General features: G+C 38.3%; 1 protein-coding gene across 7 annotated transcripts; it reads left to right on the top strand.

The window, feature by feature from the left end:
- The first annotated feature begins 402 nt into the window (after window positions 1-402).
- On the top strand, window positions 403-25,606 carry LOC135076967 (AN1-type zinc finger protein 6). 7 transcript variants are annotated; one of them, XM_063971503.1, is made up of 6 exons: window positions 403-508; window positions 2,774-2,884; window positions 16,459-16,804; window positions 19,217-19,360; window positions 24,101-24,242; window positions 25,375-25,606. In XM_063971503.1, the coding sequence occupies exons 3-6, from the start codon at window positions 16,706-16,708 to the stop codon at window positions 25,521-25,523; spliced, it is 534 nt and encodes a 177-aa protein (XP_063827573.1). In that variant the 5' UTR covers window positions 403-508; window positions 2,774-2,884; window positions 16,459-16,705; the 3' UTR covers window positions 25,524-25,606. The 7 variants fall into 7 exon arrangements, with proteins under 7 accessions (XP_063827573.1, XP_063827570.1, XP_063827572.1 ...); XM_063971500.1 differs by having other exon boundaries at window positions 2,774-2,911; XM_063971502.1 differs by having other exon boundaries at window positions 443-537; window positions 2,774-2,911.

Here is a 25,606-nt window from a genome sequence, read left to right as displayed (position 1 = left end):
GCACAAGCGCTAGAGACCCGGCTTTGGTCATGTTGGCCATTAAGCCCGAAAAGTTTTTTTTGGGAGACGCTTGTATGACATTATTTAATACTTTAATAGATGCAATTTATGTTAAATTGCTGGCCACTTCCTAGCCATTCATTACTGATTCTTCATCAGTTGCTAGCTAGGACCATATCGTGCACTGTAGACTGCTCAGTAAGCTAAATTTAAAATAGCATAAAATAATGTATACGATTACGAATACGATCAATGATTATTCCTAAGTATATACCTACTTGTTTTGATAAAATGAATCATGCAAATTCATGCAATAAGTCATGACTTTTGATTGACATTGCCCACGGGCTCAGCCCGCGGTTTATTCAGTATTTTTAAATTAAGTTTGTATACTGGCAACAAATGACTGGTCACGTGACATCAGTCTGGTTTTGCAAACGGTGAGTGGAGTGCCTTGTCATCAGTCCTTTGAGTTTTTGGATGATTTTCTTTGGAATTTTTATTCTAAGTGAGTAATTTTATGAAGAAAATCACTGGGTTAGCATGTACTTGTATTTTTTGTGGTGTTTCAACGTGACTATGTGTTGTGCTTTCATATGATGAAATTGTACCTTGTTCCGTGACTAGTGATATGACGCCATTTTCTTCGTGAATGCCAATTACTAAATTCTTCACTACTCTCTTTGTTTCTGTTGATATTCGGAGTCCTAGTGGTTGAACGTATTGTATTCAAGACACAAATGCATGTTCTCAGGTTAATAATCCCATGTTTATTTGATTTACACCCATTTTGTAGTGCACATACTGTACCATCATTCAATAGGTACGCATTTTTTGCATGACACTGCCTTGGTGGAAGGCGTAGATACAGCAGTTTTTTCTTCTACTAACACTGGCCATTTTAACTAAGTAGTATCATTGTTTGTTTCAAAATGAGGTAATTGTGCTTACTCGGAGATTAAACTTATCTACCACGGTTGGAGTAAAAAAAGAGGAAAGACGATTATAGCTTCCTGTGATGAAATCAACGTGGTTTCTATGTTGCCACGACCCTGTTGTGTCTTTCACTTTGTCTCACTCATTTTTAATGGATTTGTTTTTATCTCCCCAAGACACTCATAGAAGCATAATTTCAAAATAATATGATGTAAATAGTATGTAGGTTGTGTTTGGTTGCATTGCACAGATGTTCATAGAAAAAAAAGGTGCTCATGATCAATTAAGGTATTAAGAGAAAAAAGACATCTACTTACCTGTTGAGTCCTTTATTTAGATATTTTATAATTGAAACTAAAAGTTAGGCATTAGGGTATGGTATTTTATAACTTCATTACAGTTTTTTACTGTTTTTCTTAAATCTTTATTCATAGTTTTCTATGAATATGAGTGTGTATTATTCAAAGATTGTGTACCTATGTAGAAAAATATTATTATGTGTTTGATTGGAAGATCACTCTTTATTTTTCCCATACCATTAAAAGTTAACTTTTAATTCTTTATTAGTTGAATACTAAGGTAAAACCCATTAGATTTATAATTTCAATTGTAATTCCATGATTCAAGTTTTTGACTCTTCCTAAAATAAAAAACAAAATTAAGAAGCAGTATGTGTATGATGCTAGAGTAGTCAACATAGGTCAACCAATAAATTGGAGTTGTTAATATCTTCATGTGTGTTGTTTTATCAATAACATTATTTTTAACTGGTTTTCAAGTCTATGCCCATAATTACTACTTATTTGATGTCGAAAGTTGAATTTTAGATTAATGTTTGTGTTTCTGTTTATATTGACTACATATTATGACTTTTTAAATTATTCCGTGAACATTCTCAAAGAAAATATTTTAAGCAGAATTAGTAAAAAAATCTGCATCCTTCTATAACCTCCTTGGCTAACATTAACAAACACCTTGTGTTCCTTAGTAGATGAAAAAACTGCCATATTTTCAGTATAACTACAGGTTTTAGTAATATCTATGTGTTGACACACAGAAAGCATGAGATTTTTTGCATTATTTTGAATGATACTCTCATGGTTTTGATGTACAGAACAAAAATAACATCAACAGCACCAGACAAAAGCCTTTGTGTCTTTAAGCTCACTTTGTTACCAAAATCATGTGCTTTCTTTGTTGTTGCCTGTGTAAACATTTTATTAATTCCACTTACAATGACCTGTGACAATTCATTCTCCTTTGTGGTGTACTACCTACCATTATTTCTTTCCATGTGTGCTTGTTAGCTGTAGATAATAGTAACAAACAATATTATTCACCAGATCTTATCAAGAACCTTATTATTCTGAAATAGTGCTTCACTTTATCTATTGCAATTTTCAATGTAGGTATGTGTTTAAAGTGTTTTTGCTTTTTCATTTTTATCCAGTAATTTTACCATGCTTGAATCCATTACGTTAGAGTTCATGCTTCCACCCAGCCACATGTTTAGAAACCGGTAACTGGGTCACATGATTCATTGCGTCCAAATGTGTGTTTGGTGCTGACTATACTAATAAAACTCAGTTCGATCAGTCCAACATTTATAACCCAACCATCTCTGTCAAGATCATATAGAAATTAAAAATATGTGAAAAAACATAACCCTCCTTCTGGCGCAGTTGGGTAAAAAAATGTTTCCAAATTTTTTAGAATAGAAGATAAATCTATTATTAACCTCATATTATAACATTCTATCCTATATTGACTTGTTAAAAATATGTGAAATTGAGTATGTACAAAAATTATTTATTAATATGATGTATTTTGTACACAGGTAGTGTAACCATTCATTGTGATGCCGGTGGATGCTGACCTCAACTGCACAGACGTGGTGTCGCCTGCTTGTGAGCTGAAGGGCCTGCGCACTTGGAAAGACATTTGTCTGGTACGGAATTCACTTTTCCAACATCAGGTGAGAACCAGATGGAACCTTCTATTCACGTCGAAATACTGTTATTTTTCTGTTGTAGTGACGTACTTACAATGAACAGTTTTACAACCAAAATGATGACGCAATGCAATGTAAATGGCGCCGCGCTTTTACCTTAATTACACAAAGACATTTCTGAACTCTAATATTGGGCAAATTAGTAAAGATTACGGAATAGCATTCTTTTGCTTTCGAAGTTGTTATTTAATTACGCCGAAAATTAAATAGACCATAACCATTACCTAAACATGTACGTAAGATAATAATTATATTTTTTTCAATGTCAATAGAAATCAGTTTCCTAATTTTTTAAACTAAGCAATAAATTAGTTGCCATGCTCAGAAACTTGGCTCACACGAGTTGTTGTTCAGCCAGCAGTGACACACGGTTCTTTATTTCTACTGCTTTTATTGTTTATACCTTCTCTTCATTGTCCAAGTTTCTTATTGAATCCATTGTTTACTTGTTCCAAATGAGTTTGTTTCATGATTTTGAGTTTAAAAAAGTTTAAATGGAATGGACCATAATATGTTTCAAAAGTTCGGTAACGAATTTGAAGTGCCAATTTGGGGTTGCAAGGGTCAGGTCAGTGCGTAGACTGAGGGGTGAGGTGAGGAATATGTGCGGGCCGTGCCGTGACGCCGCGGCGGGGTCAGCGCCCCGGCCAGGATAATTCGGGGGAGAGCGTCGACTCGCGTCATCGCCCGCGGCGCAAGTACCGAGACTGCTTCACAACAAAAGACGGACTTCGTCCAACTATGCACAGACAGCAATAGAAGTTTGGTTGTTGTGGTGCTAGTTCTAACGCATGCGGTTTCTTCTTAAAGTTCTCAATAAGATGCACATCCATAATCCCAACCTAATCACAATGAGTAGGAGAGCTTCCCCAGAATATATCCGAGCAGCTCGTTGCACTTGCACTGCACTGTTCACTTCATTAGCGCCATGTTTAAAATTTTGGTAAATTAATGAAGCCGTGATAGTTTGGAAACATCTCATAAATTATGACTCATGTTATTTTCTACGGGAAGTTTACAACGAAATGTTTAAACTGTCCGCCCTTCCAGAGGAATCTTTGGTGAGTGGTGACCCTCTTTTTTATTATTATTATTATTAGTTTTTGGGCCTTTATTTGCGCCAACTCGACCAGGTTTGATCTATTGTGGCAGCCCTTGTCTTTAGAGTTCACTGCTTAGTCCCGTTGAGTCTATAAATTTCCAGATTCTTTGGAGCGTGATATCTGCTATCTCATCCGGGTGCATGATGTGTCGCCCGAGATGGATACTTCTTTTGCTCATAAGCGGGAAGCATGAGCAAAGAACATGCATGGCCGTTTCTTCTTCTGTATGGCAGAATCTGCACAGAGTTTCCTCGGTCATGTTCATGTTCGATTTATGTTTGTTTAGTTTGCAGTGGCCGGTCAGTATTCTAGTCACTGCACAGGCTTTGTATCTTTTGAACTTTAGCAGTTCCTTAGTTACTTTGTTGCTATATCCCTTATGAGTGCTTTTGAGTGTTTTTGTCCCGATGTAGACTTCCACCACTCAATAGCCTCTTGTTTGCAGAGGGCGGTTAGTAGCGTGGTGGCTCGTTGTTTGGTAATGCCACAGAACGGTTCTACGCCGATTTGAGGGTTATCGGTTCCATCTCTGGCGACCCTCTTCGTCTTAGCAGCTCTCGCCGCGACTGCTCTGCCTCGCATACCTCCCTCCTCGCTTTGTTTACTCGACCTCACACCGATACGAAAATCATCTTGTCATTGACCAGATTTCAGCAACGCAGTTCGGCGTGAAAAATAAAATTCCTTTTGTGCTAATAATGACATCCCTCCATCTACTTATGCGTACTTGTTTACTTATAATAGGTTGAACGGCCGCCGATATTCGAATATTGACCTTAGTTTTCACTTTCATCCCCGACTGAGTGCAATGGACTTTTGGTTTCAAAAATATTTATTGTTTTAGGTATAGGGATTTGTCTAAGTTTTCCTTGTGCCTTAAATTTTTTATTGGCTATTATAGTATAGGAATTTATTATTTTATTGAATTATTGCTGGACGAGGCCTATCTTTCTTTATGTATATCTGCCTAGTAATTAGTATTACCAGGCCTGTTCATCTCCGCGAGTTCACATCGAAAACAAAACACGCACGATAGCCCACCTACAGGAGGCGATTCGACAAGGCGTCACATACGAGATACGAGCGAGCATTGACACACGCACGCGTACTCTTGTATTATGGAAAAAAATAAAAAAATACTGTGTAAAAAATACTGTGCAGTATTTAACTGCCTAAATAATAATAAAAACACACAATGTACTTTTTTTAAGTTGCCTGAAGACACTGAGAGGTAAATAAGTGGTTATTGTTATTCATGATAATTCATGCAAATTCGTGTATTTCTTCCGACATTTTCCGCGATTTGGCACTTCACGTCACACATTAGTTTGCCGAAGTTCGCCGAGCCAGCTATTGTCAATTATTATAGGTGTCAAACAGGATAGGGTCTTTGCGCTGGTTTTCGTCCAACTATCGGAGTTGCCAACTTTGTGATCTTAAAATACCCTTACATAAATGTATCATATTATTTTATGTCGTTCGAGTGCTCATAAAGGCAGTCAACTAAAGTCCATACTGCAACGCACACACAATCCGCACCGTAACGTAAACGCCTTGCCTCGCCGATGACAGTGCGCGAAGGGCAATGACAGCTCGCAAAACACTGACGTATATCAATGTCTTATGGACTTGGCGTAACTTTAAAATAAACGTACTCGGTACATTACGCACACATTTACACGCATTATAAATACATACACGATTTAAGAAAACAACATGGCCGCAATATAGGCAATCAGCTGACAGGTATTTGTGTGTGTGTGTGTGCGTGTAGTTGTCAGCTGATTGCCTATAAATATGTTGTTTTCTTAAATCTTGTATGTAGGTACCTACTCGGCACAAGTCAGGTAGTTAGTGACGTCACATGAAAATGTTGCCAGAATGAGTACTGACCAAACATTATCTATTTCTTTTTTTTTATACATCACCAGGGGTAAGTTAGAAAGAGATAAACAGCTGTTTGTCATTAATTTGTCGAATTTTTGTATAGATCTATATTTCCTCTCCACTATTACCTCCATGCCACAAAAGGCGATACGTTGTTGATCCCTTTCCGAGTTGATTTGCCTGCTATATGACCTGAGCTATGCTTTAAAAAAATGACCCTTAGTCATCTAAGATTTAATTTTGTATGAAGAAGTTTAATAAACACTTAAAATTGTGTTTATAATGCTATCAATTAGACATACTTGCCAAAAACTTTTCCTGTCAGCACGTTTTTTTCCTAGCGCGATGATTTCTGCAATGTACCGGTGACCGGTGTATGGCCGCGCATTTACGTAATTTTTTGGAACTCACTACTTTTTAAATTACATTTTCATTTAGGTAGAACTGTTGCTTAGGCATTATAGATTGCAACAAAACTAGCGCGGGATGGCTACTGCCTTCTGTGAATACAATACTTTGTATTCAAATTTTACGCATGTGTTTATGGCAGCTCAGTGAAATGGACGAAAACCGAAGTTAGATAGAAAACCAGCACAATGACCCTACTTTCAAAAATTAATATTGCGATTTTATAAATCACTTAAACAACTTTATATTAATTTGCGGTACGAAGTACGCCGGGACAGCTCGTAAAACAATTATTTACATATTACTAATTTATCAACTTTGTTCATTGTTAGTTCATTAGTTGTTCGTGTTTCGTTTGGGTTAGACCAAGAGCCGAATGCAAAAAATAAATGTTACTTAATTATATTAATCCTACAAAAAACGGACGGACGTGTGCAAGTCTAATAGCCATATACTTGGTTAACTCATTTTAAAAAGTGCACAAAAACGTTCTATGTTCAGACAGACTATATGACGAATCTATAAGGGTTCCATTTTTGCCATTTGGCTACGGAACCCTAAATACCGTATCAAAATCTGTTGCATAGTTTTAAAGATCTAAGCATACATAGGGACAGACAGACAGGAAAGCGACTTTTTTTTATAATTATTACGTAGTGATGATGGGCATATTATAGACCAAATAAAGACATTTTGATTTAAGGGGGGGACATCGTAAGAGCCATTCACATTTTTATCAGAAAGTTAATAAATTAATATATTTAGGTTTTTGAAATCTAAAACAGCCAGGAAATCAAAGAGGCAAACATGATACCTTTGTGATTTTATAGGAATTTTATTGTAAAACACGGTCATATTAAACTTTTATAAAAAAATCCAGAGGTAAATGTTTTTTTTCGAGAAAAATTTTTTCTAATCGTGTTTTCGAAAATATCATCCCATCACACATACGTTCTGTAATACATAATATTGAAAACAGTGCGAAATATCGTCAATTGCAGTTTTCACATACTAAGGGCCCATAATGAAATTAGTATAATGTTTGTTTATGTAATAAAATTTGGTTTGAAATACCTACTGAATTGAATTTTTATTTCTTACTAGCTTTTTGGCTTCGCCCACGTGAAATAAATTGTCACAGTTATGTGTGTTATAAAATATTTAGGTGCTAGCTCTTACACTATATAACTGGCGGCCGCATGTAGCTGCGCGTTGCCGCGAAGAGCAGTGAATGCAAGTGTGGTGCGCTAGATGGCGACACAGTAGCTTCTTGTAGCAGTCAGCCCTATGGCATCAAGACAGTACCGATCACTGACGTATGTCAACAAAACGGTGCTCGACTCTTAAGACAAGCTAAATTACACCATATTGTTGATGACATTGAGCATACATTTTTTTGAATACCTTCGCGAAGAAAAACTTCTGTACGTAGTACTTATTATTATTCTGTGGTATTACCTACATTTTTTAGTGTATGTGGTGTATTGATATCTGATGTTGCAGCCGGAAATTGGAGTTCACCTAGCTAAATAAAACAATGATAAAAACCCTAAAATGACGTCTTGATAAGCATTAACAGGCTCATTTCACAGAATCTGAATAAGTAGTAAAAGGAAACGAACTAGAATCAATCCATATGAGTCACGAATTCACGACGCACGATGAGTGTCCAGTTCGAAAAACATATTAATTTTATCCAGTCGCGGAGATGTTTGTGCGCTGAATAGGTAGGTATTTCGAAGAAGTTCAAAGATAATGGTGTTAATGTGGCGATATGAGTCGAGCAGCGCGCTGTTGTGTGATGTCGAGATGGCTGGCCGAGGCGGCCATGTGTTTATCAGCCCGTGAGCATCGAGTAGTGTTTGTATTGGTGAGTGCGTGCGCGTGTGAAACGGAATGACGCGAATAGTTGCAGGCGGCGGGCGGGCGAACGGCACCGCGCTGCCGCGGCCCGCGAGTGGCGGAGCGCGAGCGCGACCAGTCCTCGCCAGCACGCCGACCGCGCAGGAGCTCGCCGCCGCGAGGCCGACATCGCGTTTACTTACCAAAGCCGTCCAGCATCAGGTGCTACTAATGCACCTTATCTATTTAGATAATAGTGCGAATTAGTGTGCGCGTTTCTCCGTCCGGATTGTAACTTGTGGCTGTGATATCATTCTGTGGTGGGAAGCGCTTTCAAGCGTAGTTTCTACGTGGCCATGGGCTCGCGTTACCACTCGAAGGTAATATTTGTTCGTGGTTAAGTGTGCGGTGTTTTTGTGTGCGTCTGCGCCGTGAGATGCTCGAAAGGAGCCTGTGGGCCTGCTAGACTAGGCTGCTTGAAGGCCGCCGCGTGCCCCGACCTTGATGCCAGAAGGTCAACGTCCCCACGTGTTTTGTTTTGAACTTTGTGCAATATGTAGTCTACACAAGCGACAGGAACTAACTGTATATTTTTTATTTACGATTATCTGTGAAATATTTTATAAGATTTGATAAACGATATTGTCTAATCTTAACAAGATAGCTTACATTTATTTCATTGGTTGGTTTTATTTTGTTGTTCATTTGTTAATGAGTCGTTAGAGATCACGTCATTCTATGTTTATAGGATCCATGAAACAATTACAAGTAAAGGAAGGACTCAAATCTTGATCTTCAATGTAGAGATTCCCTAAAACCTTAGAAATGAAACTTCGTATGCTGATAACTAAGGCTAATTGGTAAAGTAGATATTTATTTATTCCGATAACCGTTATGAATATTTGTTCTTGTAGTTCTTTGTTCAGCTGCTGCTGCTGTTTATTGAACCGCAAATCCTGCGCAATTGGATGAATGCTAGCTTTTGTTAAACAATTTTTTTTCTTATTAGGTAGTTTTTGAGAATTCCGAAATTTATCCTTTTCAAATTGGTTGTAGCTTCTTTCAAGTCCAACCAGATTCTTATGTTTTTTTTTGTCGAATGGGTAATTCTTGTTATTATTTTGACTAAAACTGCTGAGAGCTGACTGATAAGTAGGTATACCGATAGTATACGGAAATGTAATTTTTTGCCTAAGGTTGATTGTGTTCTTCCAAATGTCGTTTTCGAGCTTTGTTGTCCTCAGTAGCGAACAGTGATTAAAGTGAATGCCCGAGTTTCTTATTTCTTTAGATGAAGAAATGTTAAACTTCCTACCTGCCTACTTTTGTTGTTTAACACACAATTATTTCTTGAGTCATCGTGAAAACTTGCTGCGTAAATTGTTGTCTTGTTAAATAGTTATCACCTTACTACTGCGCACTGTTATTGTGGTGTTGATACGGAATTTTAGCCGTCATCATAAAGATACTGGTTCGAATAACAAAATCGAATTCACCACTTGTTTAATGATAAGATGCCCAGTTTTTTGTTAAATGATTTAACCTTGTTTTGGAAGCAGGTTTGTTTTTGATGTGTCTGCTCGTAAATTTTTCCTGGTTTTTAATTTGGCCCAAACTATTCTAATTATTCAACGAATAAGAAACAATTAGTAGCCACCACAACTAGTAATGTTTAATGAGCATTGTGTTTCAAACAATGATTGCGCGTCCTTTGTGTGCAATCGGTGCGAATGAAAGAGAGAGCGATATGTGCCGAGCGGTGTTTCACAGCTGCGCTGCGTGTGCGCGATCAGCTGACGCCGCGGCGGCCATCTTGCCGTGCGTGTTGGATTTTCGTCGCGTCATTGTTCGTCTGTGACGCAAGCTCTTCCTTCAAATGCTAATGTCATTGTCCTTCCTGTAGCAGTGATTCGTACTGTACTTGATGAACTAGTCCTTTTGTCGATGCTAAGTTCTAGTTGTCTTCCGTGTTGTTCAGCTGCCACGCGGAAGGAAGGCATGGGTGCGAGACCCTGGCAAGTCTATTTTTGGTAAGTGACGTTTCTGTTTCTGCTAAGACAGACGTTCTGCGATATCTAGAGACGCTATTTTACTGTTTATTAGTGTTATTTTTGTTTAGACTCTTGCCAAGAAAATGTTTGACCTCGATTAAATAGAGTTCATAATCTGACGCGGAATTTGTTTGACAACATTGAAATTAGTTAGATATTTACACATACACAATACTTATAGATGTAGGCCTACTAAGTATGTGCTTGATTGTAACTTAGGGCCGGTTTTTTGATTCGTAGTTAAATTAACCAATGGTCAAATTTGACAGATGTCAAATGACAATTGGTTAAATATCAGAAAAAAGTGTTTTTCAAACAATGATTAGCTTGACTTTTAGTACATTTCTTAACTATTAGTTAACATTTTGTTAATATTTAACCATTAGTAGCAAAATTTAACAATTTGTTATTTTAACTATGAATCAAAAAACTGGGCCTTAGTTTAACAAACGACACTTTATCACGTTTAGTCACATTGAGTTCGAGAATGTTCTAGGTTTGAAAAATATCTTATTCGTTTTTATTCAAGTCAATAATTTTATCATAACATTTTTATAACTACAGGATTATCGTGTAAAATACTGTAGTTATATGTATTTATCGTATCGTAATCGTATCGGAAATTCATCAATAATTTTAAATGCAAATGAATCAACTTTTAACATTTTTTCAGCAATTTTAGAGTTCGTGCATTATCGTAATAAAAGACCAAATCTATTTTTTTTTTTTTTTTTTTTTTTTTTTATGTGATAGGAGGCAAACGAGCAAACGGATCACCTGATGGTAAGTGATTACCGTCGCCCATAGACACCCGCAGACCCAACACTAACACAACACTTACGCAAAAATGCATAATTTTCAATGATATCAGTTGAGTGTTTTAATTGCTAATGATTTACTTACCTATTTTTTGTTTTAATCAAAACAAAACATTTGTGTAAATGAATTAACGCTGTACAACTTCCTACATTAGCAGTCTATATGAATTAGAATGATTAAAAAGGAATGGAAGTAAGACATAATAAATGAGGATCATTTCGATTTTTAGCTGTGAATGCAGATTTATAGGTCTAAGAAATCCTTAATATACAGTCCAAAAATTTTTGTTCTACGACAAAAATTGACGAAGTTATGGCCAAATTACTAAAAAAGTTCACTGACCGCCCGGCGCGGTACCGATGACGTCACTATATCCGATTCGAACGCTGCCGGCGTACTGCGTGGATAGAAAATATTTTTTTCTAGCCAAACTATCAGTTTTAGAGAAAAACTTGTTATGACATTTATTCATCAGAATAAAGTAAGCTATCGATAGGTAATTTTTTAAAATAGAAATTGTAAAAAATATCGCAAAAAATCCATACGCTCATACGATTCAATGGAACGCGGAGACGCGATTAGGGTCTCCGCGGTGGTATATTTGGCGATTTATTCAAATAAAGTGTTCATAATTGTTGTTAGAGTCATATCTTCGTCCAAGTAAAATATAAAAATGTATAAATATTAATTTATTTACTTCTAACAATAAGTAGGTATAGCTGAGGCAGATACACTCTGCCTAAGCTACAAGACATTGCTATGAAGATCATTTCGATGTACACGCAATACCTACCTGTTATTTAGTTTTTCTGAGTTAAACCTACGTACCTCCTACCTATCTATTCGCCGTTCCCATGGGCGGGCCAGCTGCTCCCTCCTGGAAATCTATTTAATCTTAGCCTAGAAGCTGGGTATGACTCCCCCGCCCCTCTCCTCTCCCCAGGTCATAAGCTGGGCATGACTTCCCCCTCGGCCAGAAGTCGGGTATGATTTACCCCCCCCCCCCCCCAGGCCAGAAACTGGGTATGACTTGACCCCCTCCCCCTCCCCCCAGGCCAGAAGCATAAGCTGGGTATGACTCCCCCTAGGCCAGAAGCTGGGTACGTCTTACCCCCCCCCCCCCCCCCCCCCACTAGGCCAGAACCAGAAACTGGTTATGACTTGACCCCCTCCCCCCCAGGCCAGAAGCTGGGTATGACTAACCCCCCCCCCCCCCCCTAGGCCAAACTGGGTATGACTTGCCTCTCCCCCCCCCTCTAGGCCAGAAACTGGGTATTAGCACTCATATTATGTATTATTATGTTCAATACAAACAATTATAAAGTTACACTCGCCCCAACCGCGTCTCCGCATTCCATCGAATCCTATAAAAATGTGGTTTTTGGACATAGCGATACTTATTTTTCACAATTTTTATTTTTAAAAATTACTGGTCGATAGGTTACTTTATTTTGATGAATAAATGTTATTAAAAGTTTTTTTTTAAAACTGATAGTTTAGCTGGAAAAAAATATTTTCCATCCCAATAGTACGCCGGCTGCGCTCGATTCGGATATAGTGACGTCACGCGGCCCTGCGTACGTTGACTTTTAGCGGCAAAAACGGCCTATGTTTATTACTTAATATCTTCGTAAGTAATGGTCCGATTTGGATAATTCAAAAAGATATATCTTTCTTATGTCTTAAAGATTAACGTAGATACTAGTTTTATTGAATTTTCTACAACAGTACTGATCCTCATTGAATTAAGTCATAATAGTTTTTTTTCAAGTAGAATATTTATTTTTAAACGTCAATGTTATTAGTAAGCATGATTTCTCATAACGGTCATTACTCCACGTCTCTGTCATTACTCACGGACAATAATAGTGATTATTGTCCAGAATTTTACTACAAGAGATAGAAGAACCTACACGGAGAGCCAGATTTTAGTGTTTTTCTTTGCACTGCACGAAATTTGTGCTTCGTACCGTTACTGTTACCGTTGATCGAGTGGTCAGACCTGTATTTTGTTTCAACCCGGAGAAAAATTGAGCACCATTTCTACTCGTGCGGAGGCAGCTTTGGAACTGTAGCATCAAACCTAAATTTTAATTTTAAGTTCATCGCGCTATCTCGAGCCGAGTTTTATCCGTGGGAGGCGGACCCGAATACTCGAATACTAGTCGTATATTGAACCTTATTGACGTTAACAGGCTGACGCGTTTGTAAAACTCTGGAAGCTTTTATTTATAGAATATGATAATTATGGTTTCGTAACTTCGCCAATCATTTTATCATTATTTAAATGTAATAGCTTTTAACTGATTTCTATTTCTTGTAATGATTCGAAAGCAGTTTGGAAACGTTTTCCATTTTAAAGTTTAGATAAAAACGTTAGCAGCCCAAAAATGTGTATCAGTTCGAGGGAGGTAGCTGAGACGTCAAAAAAATCGGGGAACACGTGTGGTGTAGTAGGGTGCAGCGGAGGCCGGGCCGGGCCCGCGGCGCGTCTGTGCGAGCGGGTCGCGCTCAAATTGCGTAGCGCACTCCGCAAGTGGGTCACGAGGGCACGGCGCATACACGACGCCCGACCGCGACTATACCCACACAGATACACTATCTTAGACCTTATCTTGTCCTAGACTATCGAAATAGGTATACCGTCAAGAACTTTGTCATTGCATAACATCTCATTGGACGAGGTGAGAATAGCTAAATATATCACGTCAATTAATTACACTTCTGTGGACGGGAGACGCTTTAATAGTTTCGCCAAACATTTGAAAGTTCACATTCACAGAAGATCAAGCGTGAGACTAATCGCGAATGTTAATAAAAAATTGTTAATTAATCACGACAAGATTGCGTGAGAATATTTAAAGTAAACTATTGTTAGTTAAATGTTCAATCCGCTGTTAATTTGGCATCAGAGTTTGGATATCGCTATTACCGTAATGCTATAATTGAACATCACGTTTCCGACTGGACGGTGTTCGTTAGTCGCCTTGGCATACTTATATACTTGCGATATTGTGCGCTTTTAAATTATTTGCTTTGTTTACGAGTTTGCTGTTATACCAACTGTGAAATTTTCGGTTACTCAAAAGTTGGCCATGCGTATCTTAATCATTAAGAATCTATACATTTAACTTTCTTTTTTATTTAACGCCTCTCAAATGAAAGAAGTTGACTGCCAACTCCTGAAATCTGTAATTGTGTTTGACGAGGCATAATAGTTAATTAAAGCAGTAATAATTTCTTATGCTTGTGCTTTCTCTGATATAGTGGAATTTATTCTTTTTAAGCTTTTACGGGTTACATTAGTTAGATCTCTCTATGACTCTACACATCTTAGGTCTCGTCAGACCCCCTTATAGGGAAATACAGTTAGATCGCACTCATGGGCGCTGCGGGCTTTTTATTATTTTCTAGTTTTCGTTTCTTTTATAGTTTTTCAGGGGAAAACCATACTGACCTTTAAGTACTATGAATTTCCTACTGAATATCAATAAGATACTTAGATCGGCCAAGGAAATAACTTGATCAGAGATTACCACACCCTCTATTATTATTTTTGTATACTTTGCTTACATTTTTATCTCTTTGCCAAAAAACATTGTGTAGTCTACATGCACTAAAAGACAAATATAGCGTTGCACGTTGAGTTCTTTAATCTATCTTTTATTTCATAAACGTGTGCGAAACTAGTAAGCAGTGAAAGTGTGCAAAACTAGTACCTAACGTAAGCGAATAGTTTTGTGGGCTATTTCGTTTTAGCTGTTCTTGGTCACGCGTGAAACTGGACTTTGCATTGTAAGGATTGCGCTATAGACATGTCGAGTGTGTAATAAAGCGTAGATGCGCGGGCGCCGACGCTTGCACCCCTGCGTGCTGGCCGGTCGATGACTCCCGTCCGAGCCCAATGCTAATGACCTCACCCGGTGCACGCTCTCCACTCCCAAGATTCATAATTGCAATCATTGGTACACATTCCGTGCTACATCGCCGTAGAGCGGGATAATGAAACGTTATCCTACACGACTCATTCTATCGGGTCCTATTCGCCGCGCGTTCTAAATGTATTGTCATTATTGAATGATTTATTGTCCATACATTCATTCTTATGGTTTCAATTGGGTGTGCCCATCTCGATAATATGTACTTTGGCTCTATTTCGGGTGGGAAGTTTGTATCAATTTGAGTTCTAGATATTCAATTTATTTATCAAACAAGCAAATAACGAATATTTACTGAAATTTTGTGGTATTGGAAATTAACACCTGGGATATTATTAAGATAATGTAGTTGTAATTAATTTCTTTATTAGAGGGAGAACGTAATAGAGGAAGAAGTCTGTTAAAACTCATGTTCTCTGTATCAGTAATATTATTATGAATTCTTCTGACTGTTTGAATGTCAAGAATCCTGAATAAATACAAGTGCGTCATAAAAATACGACTCTCTCGGGACGAACTGTATGAATCATCTGGTAGCTATGACGTGAAAGGGCATTCGTTTTTGTGAGCATGTATTTCTGCTAACGGTCGTATAGGTATGATGAATCGTCAATGACAAAATCACGTTTCGGTTCGTAAACGTGGACGACTATTTTGCAGAAACTAATCATCAATAGTTTTGCGTACTAATAATGCGAGAAATGGCAATCGTGACAATTATTGTTTCATACGTCGCTAATTCGCTATGTAAAAGATTACTAAGTAGGTACTAAATTATTTAACCTTAACTATCGATGCAATCCGTTTCACCTTGCCGCGGCCCATGCGCTTAGCCAAATGTTGACGACGAGTGTTCGAAGTCAGTCGGTGATATTTATGGCGTCACGTCTTGCGTCGGATAGAAATCACCATGGTGATTGGGTTGGAGTTTTGTGTAACCGTGGGCTGTTGATTTCGTGTTTCCACGAGGCGTTAAGTGTGTTTAGTAGTGTCCCAGGCCAGAGGCGAAGCGGCGACCTTGCGGCGGGACGGCGCGGTGCTCCGTTTCGCGGGCGCGTTCCACTTTAGCCGTGTAGCTCTCTCTTGTTACGCAAACCTGTCGTTATGCATATTATTATGTTTTACCTCTACGAAATCGTATTCCACGCCTTGATTCCACTTTCTATCAGAATAATCACGCACTCTTGTCTGGAACTAATCATAGGATATAGTTTCAAACTAATGGTAATGGTCATGTAAAACTCACGATCAAGGTCTTGCCTGTTATTAAGTTTACCTTGGTATAAGATTTACGCAAATATGTTGCGAAACGCATCATTTACTGAGAAAACTGTTCCATTCTAAAAAATGACAACAAAGTCATGCAATGCAGAAATACGTAGTTACTTCTTCTTAGTTTTCTTGTGATTTTTCTTTTGTCTCTTAAGGATGGCGATTGATTTTGAATGTGTTTCTTGTTGCAGGGCCCTCAACGATCCTGACAAAGAAGGAACAGTTGGATCACGGAGGCAAGGAAAGCCACCAACCGCGGAGACTGCAAGCCAGAGATAAATCTAAATTAAAACGTTTCAAGTGCAAGCACATTGTACAGTGAGATCATTGTGGACATAGTGTTACGACAATCAAGTGCAATACACAATTAGTGCAATCGTACTTTGACTACGAGTGAAGTGTATAATTGTTAGACTGAAGTGAAATTATTGTGGAACAATGGAGCGTGAATCAAATCCTATGGAGGCGTTGTGCCGTTCTGGGTGTGGGTTCTACGGCAACCCGTCAACAGATGGTCTCTGCTCAGTATGCTTCAAGGTAAGTCGAAGGTCTTGCCCAAAATTTGCTTAATAATTCGTGACTTTGAAGTTTTTGCTGTAAAAACGAAGGTGTAGGTTGCATGTAGAGTTCATATTCCGACACACATGGCAAGCATGATTAAGATCTGCCAATTGAATGTGAGCGACTCACGAGTCAAGGCATCAGTCTTCTGTAGTACTTACAGAATCAGAGTCTATTGTTGAAATCATTATCATACACAAGCCAATATCGTTCTAGATTTCATTATGTTTTTAAAAACAATATTTTACGGGTTGGTTGTATCACTATTCACCACTGGATTTTATCATTTTCTCATTGTTATGATCAGTTATTTATGCACATTACCTATATCATCTCATTATTAACTATGCGTTTAGCGTTAAGAAAATGCACCTATTAATATAATATGTATATTTATTATCATTTAGTTATTAATATAAAAAAGGAGGTGTTAGTACGTAGGTACAAGTTATTTTAGTAGGAACCACAGACTTTCGTTAGTGTTATTAGGACTTATTATACAACCTACTTAATTTAATTAAGGGTGATTATTTGGGTTTAAAAATATCTAACTGTGTAAGTCTGCGGAGATTATACCTACTACATGCGTTAATTCGTTGTTGAACAGTGCACGTAATGCTGTACAGTTACGAGAAGACTTATAAAGTAACGGGAAAAAGGTATTTACCTATTTCCCTTTACGAAAAACATCGATACAGCTAAGATGACGGCACGTCTTAATTATTGTTAGTGAAGGCTGAAATTTAATATTATGTCAATTTTGTTACTGTTTATGTACTACATTTCTTAGTGAAATAGTTTTATTATTGTGTTTACAACAATTAGAAATCTAAAGAAAATACGTTTCGACTTATTCTTTTTAAACAATTTCTAGCAGAGGAATAATAACTGTATCTCCTCTTGTGAGACTATGACCTGCCTTTGGAGGAAATTGTTTACTGGGATAGAGGGTAGAGTTTTCAAGAAGAAAAATCTTCTCGGAAAATCTCTATGGTTTTCTTAAGCTAAAAAGGAGAGCAAATGCGTCACCGGAAAAACAGAACTAGTCTGGGAAGGAAACAACGAGGCAAGACCATGCGATCTGGTTTACGACACTAACAAGTGCTTAACGCGCCGCCGTGACGTCCTTGCGAGAATATGGCGCACTACATACACGTGTAGTGCAGTTACACCAATTTATCTCTTAATGCTCTAAGCCACTAATTGATATAACTTTCTTGCGAGCTACGTCGTAAATATCGATAAATTATTATGATCCCGTTTTGACGAATGCCTAGACAAGATGTGATTCATTGGAGATTGGAAATGGAAATGAAAATGGGTGACACAAAATACCAAATACCTCGCCACGAGTTGGATTAACAGGCAATGAAGAAATCGTGAGATTTAGACGATTTTCAGCAGCTAACGCAGCGTTTTCACGTCATTACGTGTTATTTCTGAAGTTAGAGAAATCACGTCGCATTCGTTCGTCATGATGACCTTTACGCCTGTAACTAGGCGTTCGCAGTATGTGACATGTATATCTACGTCAGCGTATCGTCCTTTCTCGATGGCTAAGTGGTGAGAGCTTGAATTTCAAAAACTAGGAAATGGGCGGGATGCTCATTGTTGTACCGAGAAAATGTGAAATAAAATCATTTTAAATACACAAATGTAAATCAAGTAAGTGGATTCTCGTTCTAGCATACGAACCACAATCACCTCTGTCATTGTCACATTGTATTAATTGACCACAATCAGCCTTGGACTAACGATGTACCTATTTCATGCGATAGCATTGTGCAATAGTTTACATTATAACGTGTTTTTTGTGCGTGTATCAGTGTGCTTACCATGAGTTTACGTTAGGTGTGCTCGCTAGAGAGAGCGTAAAAAAAAAACTACATTATGAAGATTTTAGTTCTTGAAAGTAGCCGTTAGGGGCGCTGTACAATCTGCCATACATTCAATGTCATTTTTCTGGTCTATTCCACTTTGATCAGCTGGATTTGATCAAAGTGGACTCCAGGCCATACTTAGGTGTCCTTTGATCACCCATGGATAAAATCACCTAGGTGCTCAACAAAGTAGACTGGGTGATCAAAGGACACCAAAGTATCGCCTGGAGTCCACTTTGATCACCTGGGTAATCAAATCCAGGTGATCAAAGTGGAATAGACCATTTTTTACGGAGGCGCTAGCAAGAACACCTATTGTAAACTCATGGAAAGCACACAGTTGACGCAAGGTTGTTTTAATCTGTATTCGTTCTAGTAGTAGTGCTCTGACAAGGGACTATTCCCCCACCTCTCGTTCTGTACCTGTGTAGCCCGGATCTACAGCTTGACCGCCATAAAAGCCCAACAAATGAAGGTCAAGTTCTGACAGAAAAATTAACTTTTCCAGGAGGCACTAAAGAAGAAACAGCAACCCCCAGCGACGACGCCGTCGCCCGTATCGGCGCCCTTCGTGCCGGCAGCGCCCACGCCGCTCGCCGCCGCCGCGCCCACCGTGCCCACTCTCCCCGCCCAGCCGCAGGCGCATACAGACGTGAGGCCACAATTCTCTTATTAGATATTAAGCCTGGGTTGCATGGTGCGTCCACATTGGGCGAACGGGCTCGCGCGGCACGCTGGTCATCCTGCTCACCCTGCTCATGAGTGAGCAGGATGTCGAGTTTGCCGCGCGAGCCCCTTCGCCCAGTGTGGATGCACCATTACTTTAACTTTGAAAAACGTCAAAAATCTGTCAATTGTATGAAGTACATAAAGCACCGGTTATCGTTATAGTTCGGTCAAAGTTAGGTGGTGCAACTCAGCCTAAGTCTGGCTCGCACTAGTCGAGTCATTTAGTCGAGTGACGAGTCATTTAGATTGATACATAAAAGGTTTATTTGCAAAACACATGGAGAAAAAAGTTTAAAAGAGTAGCAGAGAAAATAGTGACATTAGAAGCAATATAAAAAGAAAATCTTGCGCTAAGGTCTAAAAGAATTTAGTAGCTAAACGTGTCCGAACACTAAATATTTTGTCGAGTGGGTTACTAAATCGTTTAGGCCCGATTCGACCAAACTTTATACGAGTATAACTCCTGGTATAACTGGCACATTGACAGTTTCAGTATGGGAAATATGTCAAAACTGACGATTTATTCTGAGATTAATATTACTCTTGTTTAGTCGAATCCACCCTTAGTCGAGCCAATCTATTTTTTTTCAATTTTGACAGGCGAGTAGCGCCGTCCCAGCTTACTCGCTCACCGGCTAAACGAGTCCCAACCGGGTGGTATACTCGAGTAAAAAAAACACCAATTACTTGTAAACTGTACTCGACCAAAGTTTTTTGCGAACGATTTTTTGGTCAGTAGCAATTAGTTTAGTTACTAAAGGCGAGTTGCTCTACTAAATTACTTGACTAGTGTGAACAAGGCTTTATGCCGTTCTTAGCGGTGCTACATATTTGGGCACAAGTCGCCGTCGCTAGACGCGCCCATACGTGGCTAGAGTTGATCTGCGACTAGTGATAGCCTCTGGCAATGGCACCTTGTTTCCTGAGCTGCTGAGCTTGAATCAGAATTGACAGGAATAAGATCGAATCTATCATTCAATCTATTGAAATAGATTTGATCCTTTGGGACTAACAAAATAAGTCCTAGATGGAAGACTTTCTATTTTTCTCTTTAAGATGATTGTTTTTATCAGAATAAATTTTTATTACCATTACATTGGGATACGTCGTGCAACGATTTTTCAATTCATGCACAAATTGTTTTGAATAACATTCACGATGGTATATCCAAAAATATTCTCAAAAGCAAAGAAAGACTATAAATAATTTTATTAGAATATTCTTCAGTTTGAGATTGGATGTGTAACGCCAGGTTTGTTCTAAAGACGGCTGCTATGCAGTCATTCCATAAATCAGTATTAATGCACGTATTCTCATTGCACAGTATTTCCTCGTTTAGTGTGGCATAGTTGGAACACGCGTAGATTGCCGTATTTGTTATCTTGTCGTTTAGATAAGTGAGAGCACGTATTACTCGATTTTGGCCGCCTCGGAATTGGACTGATTTCTTTTTAACATGCATGGACTGCACGGCTAACACACGTTAGTAAATGCACGTCTTAAAATAGCTGGACATTTATGCAACCATGGTTTCATCGCTCGACTTCGAATGAGTTCTTATATCATTATAGTGTGTGAGAGCCACGTCATCCACGAGTGCACGGCTTCGGAGTTTTAATAAAACATTGGCGCTACTTCTTCCGCCGGGTTTCCTTATAGCTGACGTTAATGTCGTCTACGGAAATCACAATCATTCAATGTCATAATGTCGCTCATTGGACTCAATGTATTTTATGATGCGTCATAGAGTTGAGTTTGATACAATCAGGTCAGCGTGTCAACGAATCTCATATTGTGTACCTATGTAGCTACTTATGAAGATTTACTTATGCATATTTAGGCAAAATATTTCGTTACCAGACTTCTTATGAATTAATTAGACAATAGTTAGAAGTATAACCGTATTTCTGAGAGTCAACATGTTAAAGTTCTTACTATTTTTTAATGTGCTTTTAAGATTCTTCACAAGTCGTAACATCCTGGATGGATGTCACGACTTGTTTTTCTTACTTTTTAAATGATGATTATATGCATAGTAACAGCGATCGTTCTGGAGCAGTCTCACAATGAGTGAGCGACCTTGCTGCTATCATTTGCGACAGACGCTTTACTCAGTAAAGCAGTAAATTTTACTGCTTTGTGCATCAGAGTGGAAGATGCATGTTCTAGGTAGACCTTACGTCACACGTTTGAGTGCGACGTTAACTGAGAACGGCTATAAAAAAGATATGCGCCACATTGCATTCAATGATAACATATTTAAGGTTCCTACAAAATGAATTGATAACTCCCTGATAAAACGTATTTAGATTATATCGTGTCCCATATACCTAATTCACGTTTATTTGGCATTACTGTCGTCCATATTTATTTTGATAAATTCGTCATACGTGTATGGCCTATTGTTACTTGTATGCCAACAATTCACATTGTTAGTTTTGCATTAATGTTGCTAATGTATGTAGAGTGAGTTTCATTGTAATAATAATATCTTATCGTTTATGACTACTACGTATGGGCAACGTAAAAAATAAACCATTTCCGTCATGATTCTCGAAAATATTGATGTATAGTATTATTAGGTATGAGTCATACAGTTGCAGCTGGGCAATCCCTATTACAGTCCCGTTGGTGACTGTGTGCTTTCAGGATATTTGCGAGATATTCTAAAAACAACGTATGTTTTAAGTAATTTAGTCGATGGTCTTCCTGCTTTGCTTAGTTATGGCATGACTGTGAGACTGTAGCGTATGAAATTACCTGCTTTCCTTGCCGTTGGGGTTTTTTTGTAAAGTTATTGGTTTATGGTTAGGTGCCTGATAGTCAATCTATGCTATGATTCAAATACGAACAGTGGAGCGATATGATAATTTTAAAAATAAACTATCACCTCTAAAAATCGTCCTGAACGGAAACAAAAATGGAGGAAACTTATCAACTATCAGCTTCATGATGGATTTCATGAGAAAAATAGCCTTCAAACCTCCAATCTACTTCACTAGATATTCTTAGGAGGAGTTGCTCCACAAAACAGACTAACTGGGCCTTGTTATCGAGTTCGAGTCCAAGTTATTCATATTAGATTAAGTTAAATACGTTGTAAATATTGATTGTCTTCCAGTGTATGTCTTGTTGGTTGTCCTATTAAATAAATAAAAATAAAATAAAATATTAGGACGATGGCATGATTCGCCTTGGGCTCTCGAGGTCTTCGTACTACATTATTAAAATGATTGAAATAAAGACATAGACTAATATTAGCAGCACGCACGAAAGAAATATGTATGTACCTAAGTAATTTTAAAGTAGTCTCGATACTAATTCAACTCCGCCAAATCCAGAGTTCTCCAAGACAGTACCGCGACGTACAAACTTTTTGAGTATTGTCTATGATTGCACGAAAAACTTTAAAATACGAATTTTATGTCAAGTAGACATTTTGCATACAGTAATCAAAGTCACAAAAATATTATTTCTAAACGGTTTACTTGTATCGAATTAACAGTAAAAAACTAAAATATACACCTTTTTATCATGTTAATTTTTAAAATGTAACATTTTTAATCCCTTTTATCTCCAAGTCCAGACTTTGAGATGAGGGGCTTATTTACATCGTAAGACGTGGTAAGTAGGAGCGTTGTGTGCTGTAGGGCTCGATTCCTCCATCAATTTATTAGAACGTTTGCAATTTATTAGTCACATGGCAATAAAAACTTTGCATTTCCAGCCAAGATGTCCAACCTGAAAGCAACAAAAAATCTTAATAATGGAAAATGACCCTAGCAAAAAAGAGTCCAAAGGTAAAAGGATACTGAAGAAAGCAATACGTCGCAATAGTAAATCCAACAACAACAGCCAGAGCTCCGCCATGGAACAAAGTGTCGGTGTGTCGCGCTCGAAGAGTTTCGAAAATAAGCGTCTGTCCATCGAAATAAACGACAGCTCCCCGCTGCCGATGCCGGACGGGATGAAGGAGAAAGTCGAGCACGACATGCCGCAAAAGCTGAAAATAGACGACAAACTATTTCCAAGCCAGGACGGCCCCTCGGACGAGGTGAAATTGAAGAAGGTTGTGGAAATACAGGAGAGCCGCAACGAGATCTTTGGCGAATCGGCCACTGCGTCTAAAAACGGTTCCAAGTGCCGAAACTCCCCGAGACTCGAGAAAAAGGACGACCGCGTTTCTGAAATAGATCCTAATAAAAAGAGTCTAAAGAGGGTTCGTTTCATTACTAGTCTCGTATCGTATCTTTGTGCCGAGTAATTCAGTTAATGCGTAGATGGATTACATGCTCTCACGATAGCTTCACGTGCCCTTGCAATGTGCCGTGTATACTGATACATTGTTGTTATTCCAACTGATTGTTATTTAATTCATCATTGTGTAATAGACTCAGCTGTATAGTAGTTACATGCATTACTGTGACTCCTCTACAAGCGGGTGTCACAACGCATCTGGAATATCTTAAAATATCTTCAGTTCAGTTGTACTACAACAAGTTCCGGATGTCTCTTTGTGTGGCTGTGAATGAATATTGAATTGGTTGTTGAATGGAGTATTCATAGATTCAAATTCATTCATTCGTGCTTTATGGTTTCCCTGATTAAAATTTTATTGGTTTTATTGATCTCGGTGTAATTGTTACGTTTGATGCGATTTCAGAAATTGGAAGAGGAGAGTGGAGCGGGCACCAGCGGCACGAGCACAGGCACCTCTGACACAGACGCCGACGACAAAGACCCCAGCAAGGACAAAAAGAAAAAGAATAGGTGTGCCGTCTGCCGCAAGAAGGTTGGACTCACAGGTCAGCATCTTTTTGTTTTACAATAATACCTTCATTTATATCGAAAAGTAGAGAGTAATGAGATTCACAGAAATGATACCGATTCATAAACGTAGGTAATCACTTTCTACATGATGACTCTGGTATTTTCGAGACGTGTTACATATTGTTGTCTTAGTTTCGACTGACGCAATGCAATGTCATTCAAGTCACGTCGGTGAGCAAACTTGTTGTTTTACCAATACTCTCCATGCTCGTATTTGTAGCGAAATGAAATGGATCAATAGAATCTATCAAACCTAGATTGTGAAAATAACTGTTAAATCGTTCTTTGTCATATATCTTATTTACATGTAAATATTCCATTGGAGGTGTTTATTTCTTCACGGAATAAGTTCTCTCACAATTATTTATGTTTTGATATCTTTGACCCTAACCTGGGTGGGTTAAACCCATTCAGTGATTTGAACAAAATTAAATATACCAGATATTAAGATGTCAGAGACATGAATGGATAAGATGTCATAGAAATGAATGTAAGAAGTCGAGTAAATAGGACACATAAATTCGTCCGCTGTGGAGTACCCGCTAAATCAATAGTAAGCGCTCGTGATACCACACGCAAATAGATTTGCGTCACGTTATCTCTTCTATTACACTTCAGCAATTTTATCACTAAGGAAAATTTTTAACTGATTCTTGTTATGTTACTGGTTGATATTGTTGCAAAACATTTCATCATTTTAAAACGTTTGACTTTCGCAATTGCTTTTATGGACTCATAACGTGCACAAAAACGGTCCTTGATCTTGGACTAAGACGTGAAATAACAGACCACAAAGTAATCAAAATTAATTTCAAAGATTTTGTTGTTATTGATGAACATTATTTTCATTCAATTAAGTTTTCTAAAATAGGTATCCAAAAATCAATTGAATGAATGTATAAATTTTTCAAACTTATTGAAAATTAACTTTTTTCAAGTAAATAAATTTTTATTTCGGTTCGAGAATAAAAATTCGAGCGATATAAATGTTTTTAAAGATGATGCTATTTGTAGAAATAAAACAAATGTATGCCATTTGTTATGATATGCGTGTGGACACTGGGAGGTTACCTGGGTTAGGTCTGATCGGTGGTTGTGGTTGGGCAGGGTTCGAGTGCCGCTGCGGAGGGCTGTTCTGCGCCGTGCACCGGTACAGCGACAAGCACGAGTGCTCGTTCGACTACCGGGAGCTGGGCGCGCAGGAGATCCGCCGCAACAACCCCGTCGTCGTGTCGCAGAAGATACACAAGATATGAGCCGCTTGAGCCGCCCGCCCGGCCCTCACCGCACCGCGCATTACATACCTTTATGATTTACTCTAAATAAACATTCGATCGAG

Source organism: Ostrinia nubilalis, chromosome 12 (genome assembly GCF_963855985.1).
Source record: "Ostrinia nubilalis chromosome 12, ilOstNubi1.1, whole genome shotgun sequence".
Taxonomy (NCBI): Eukaryota; Metazoa; Arthropoda; class Insecta; order Lepidoptera; family Crambidae; genus Ostrinia; species Ostrinia nubilalis.
The sequence above is the reverse complement of the archived record's forward strand: the minus strand, read 5'-3'. Positions and strand labels throughout refer to the sequence as shown.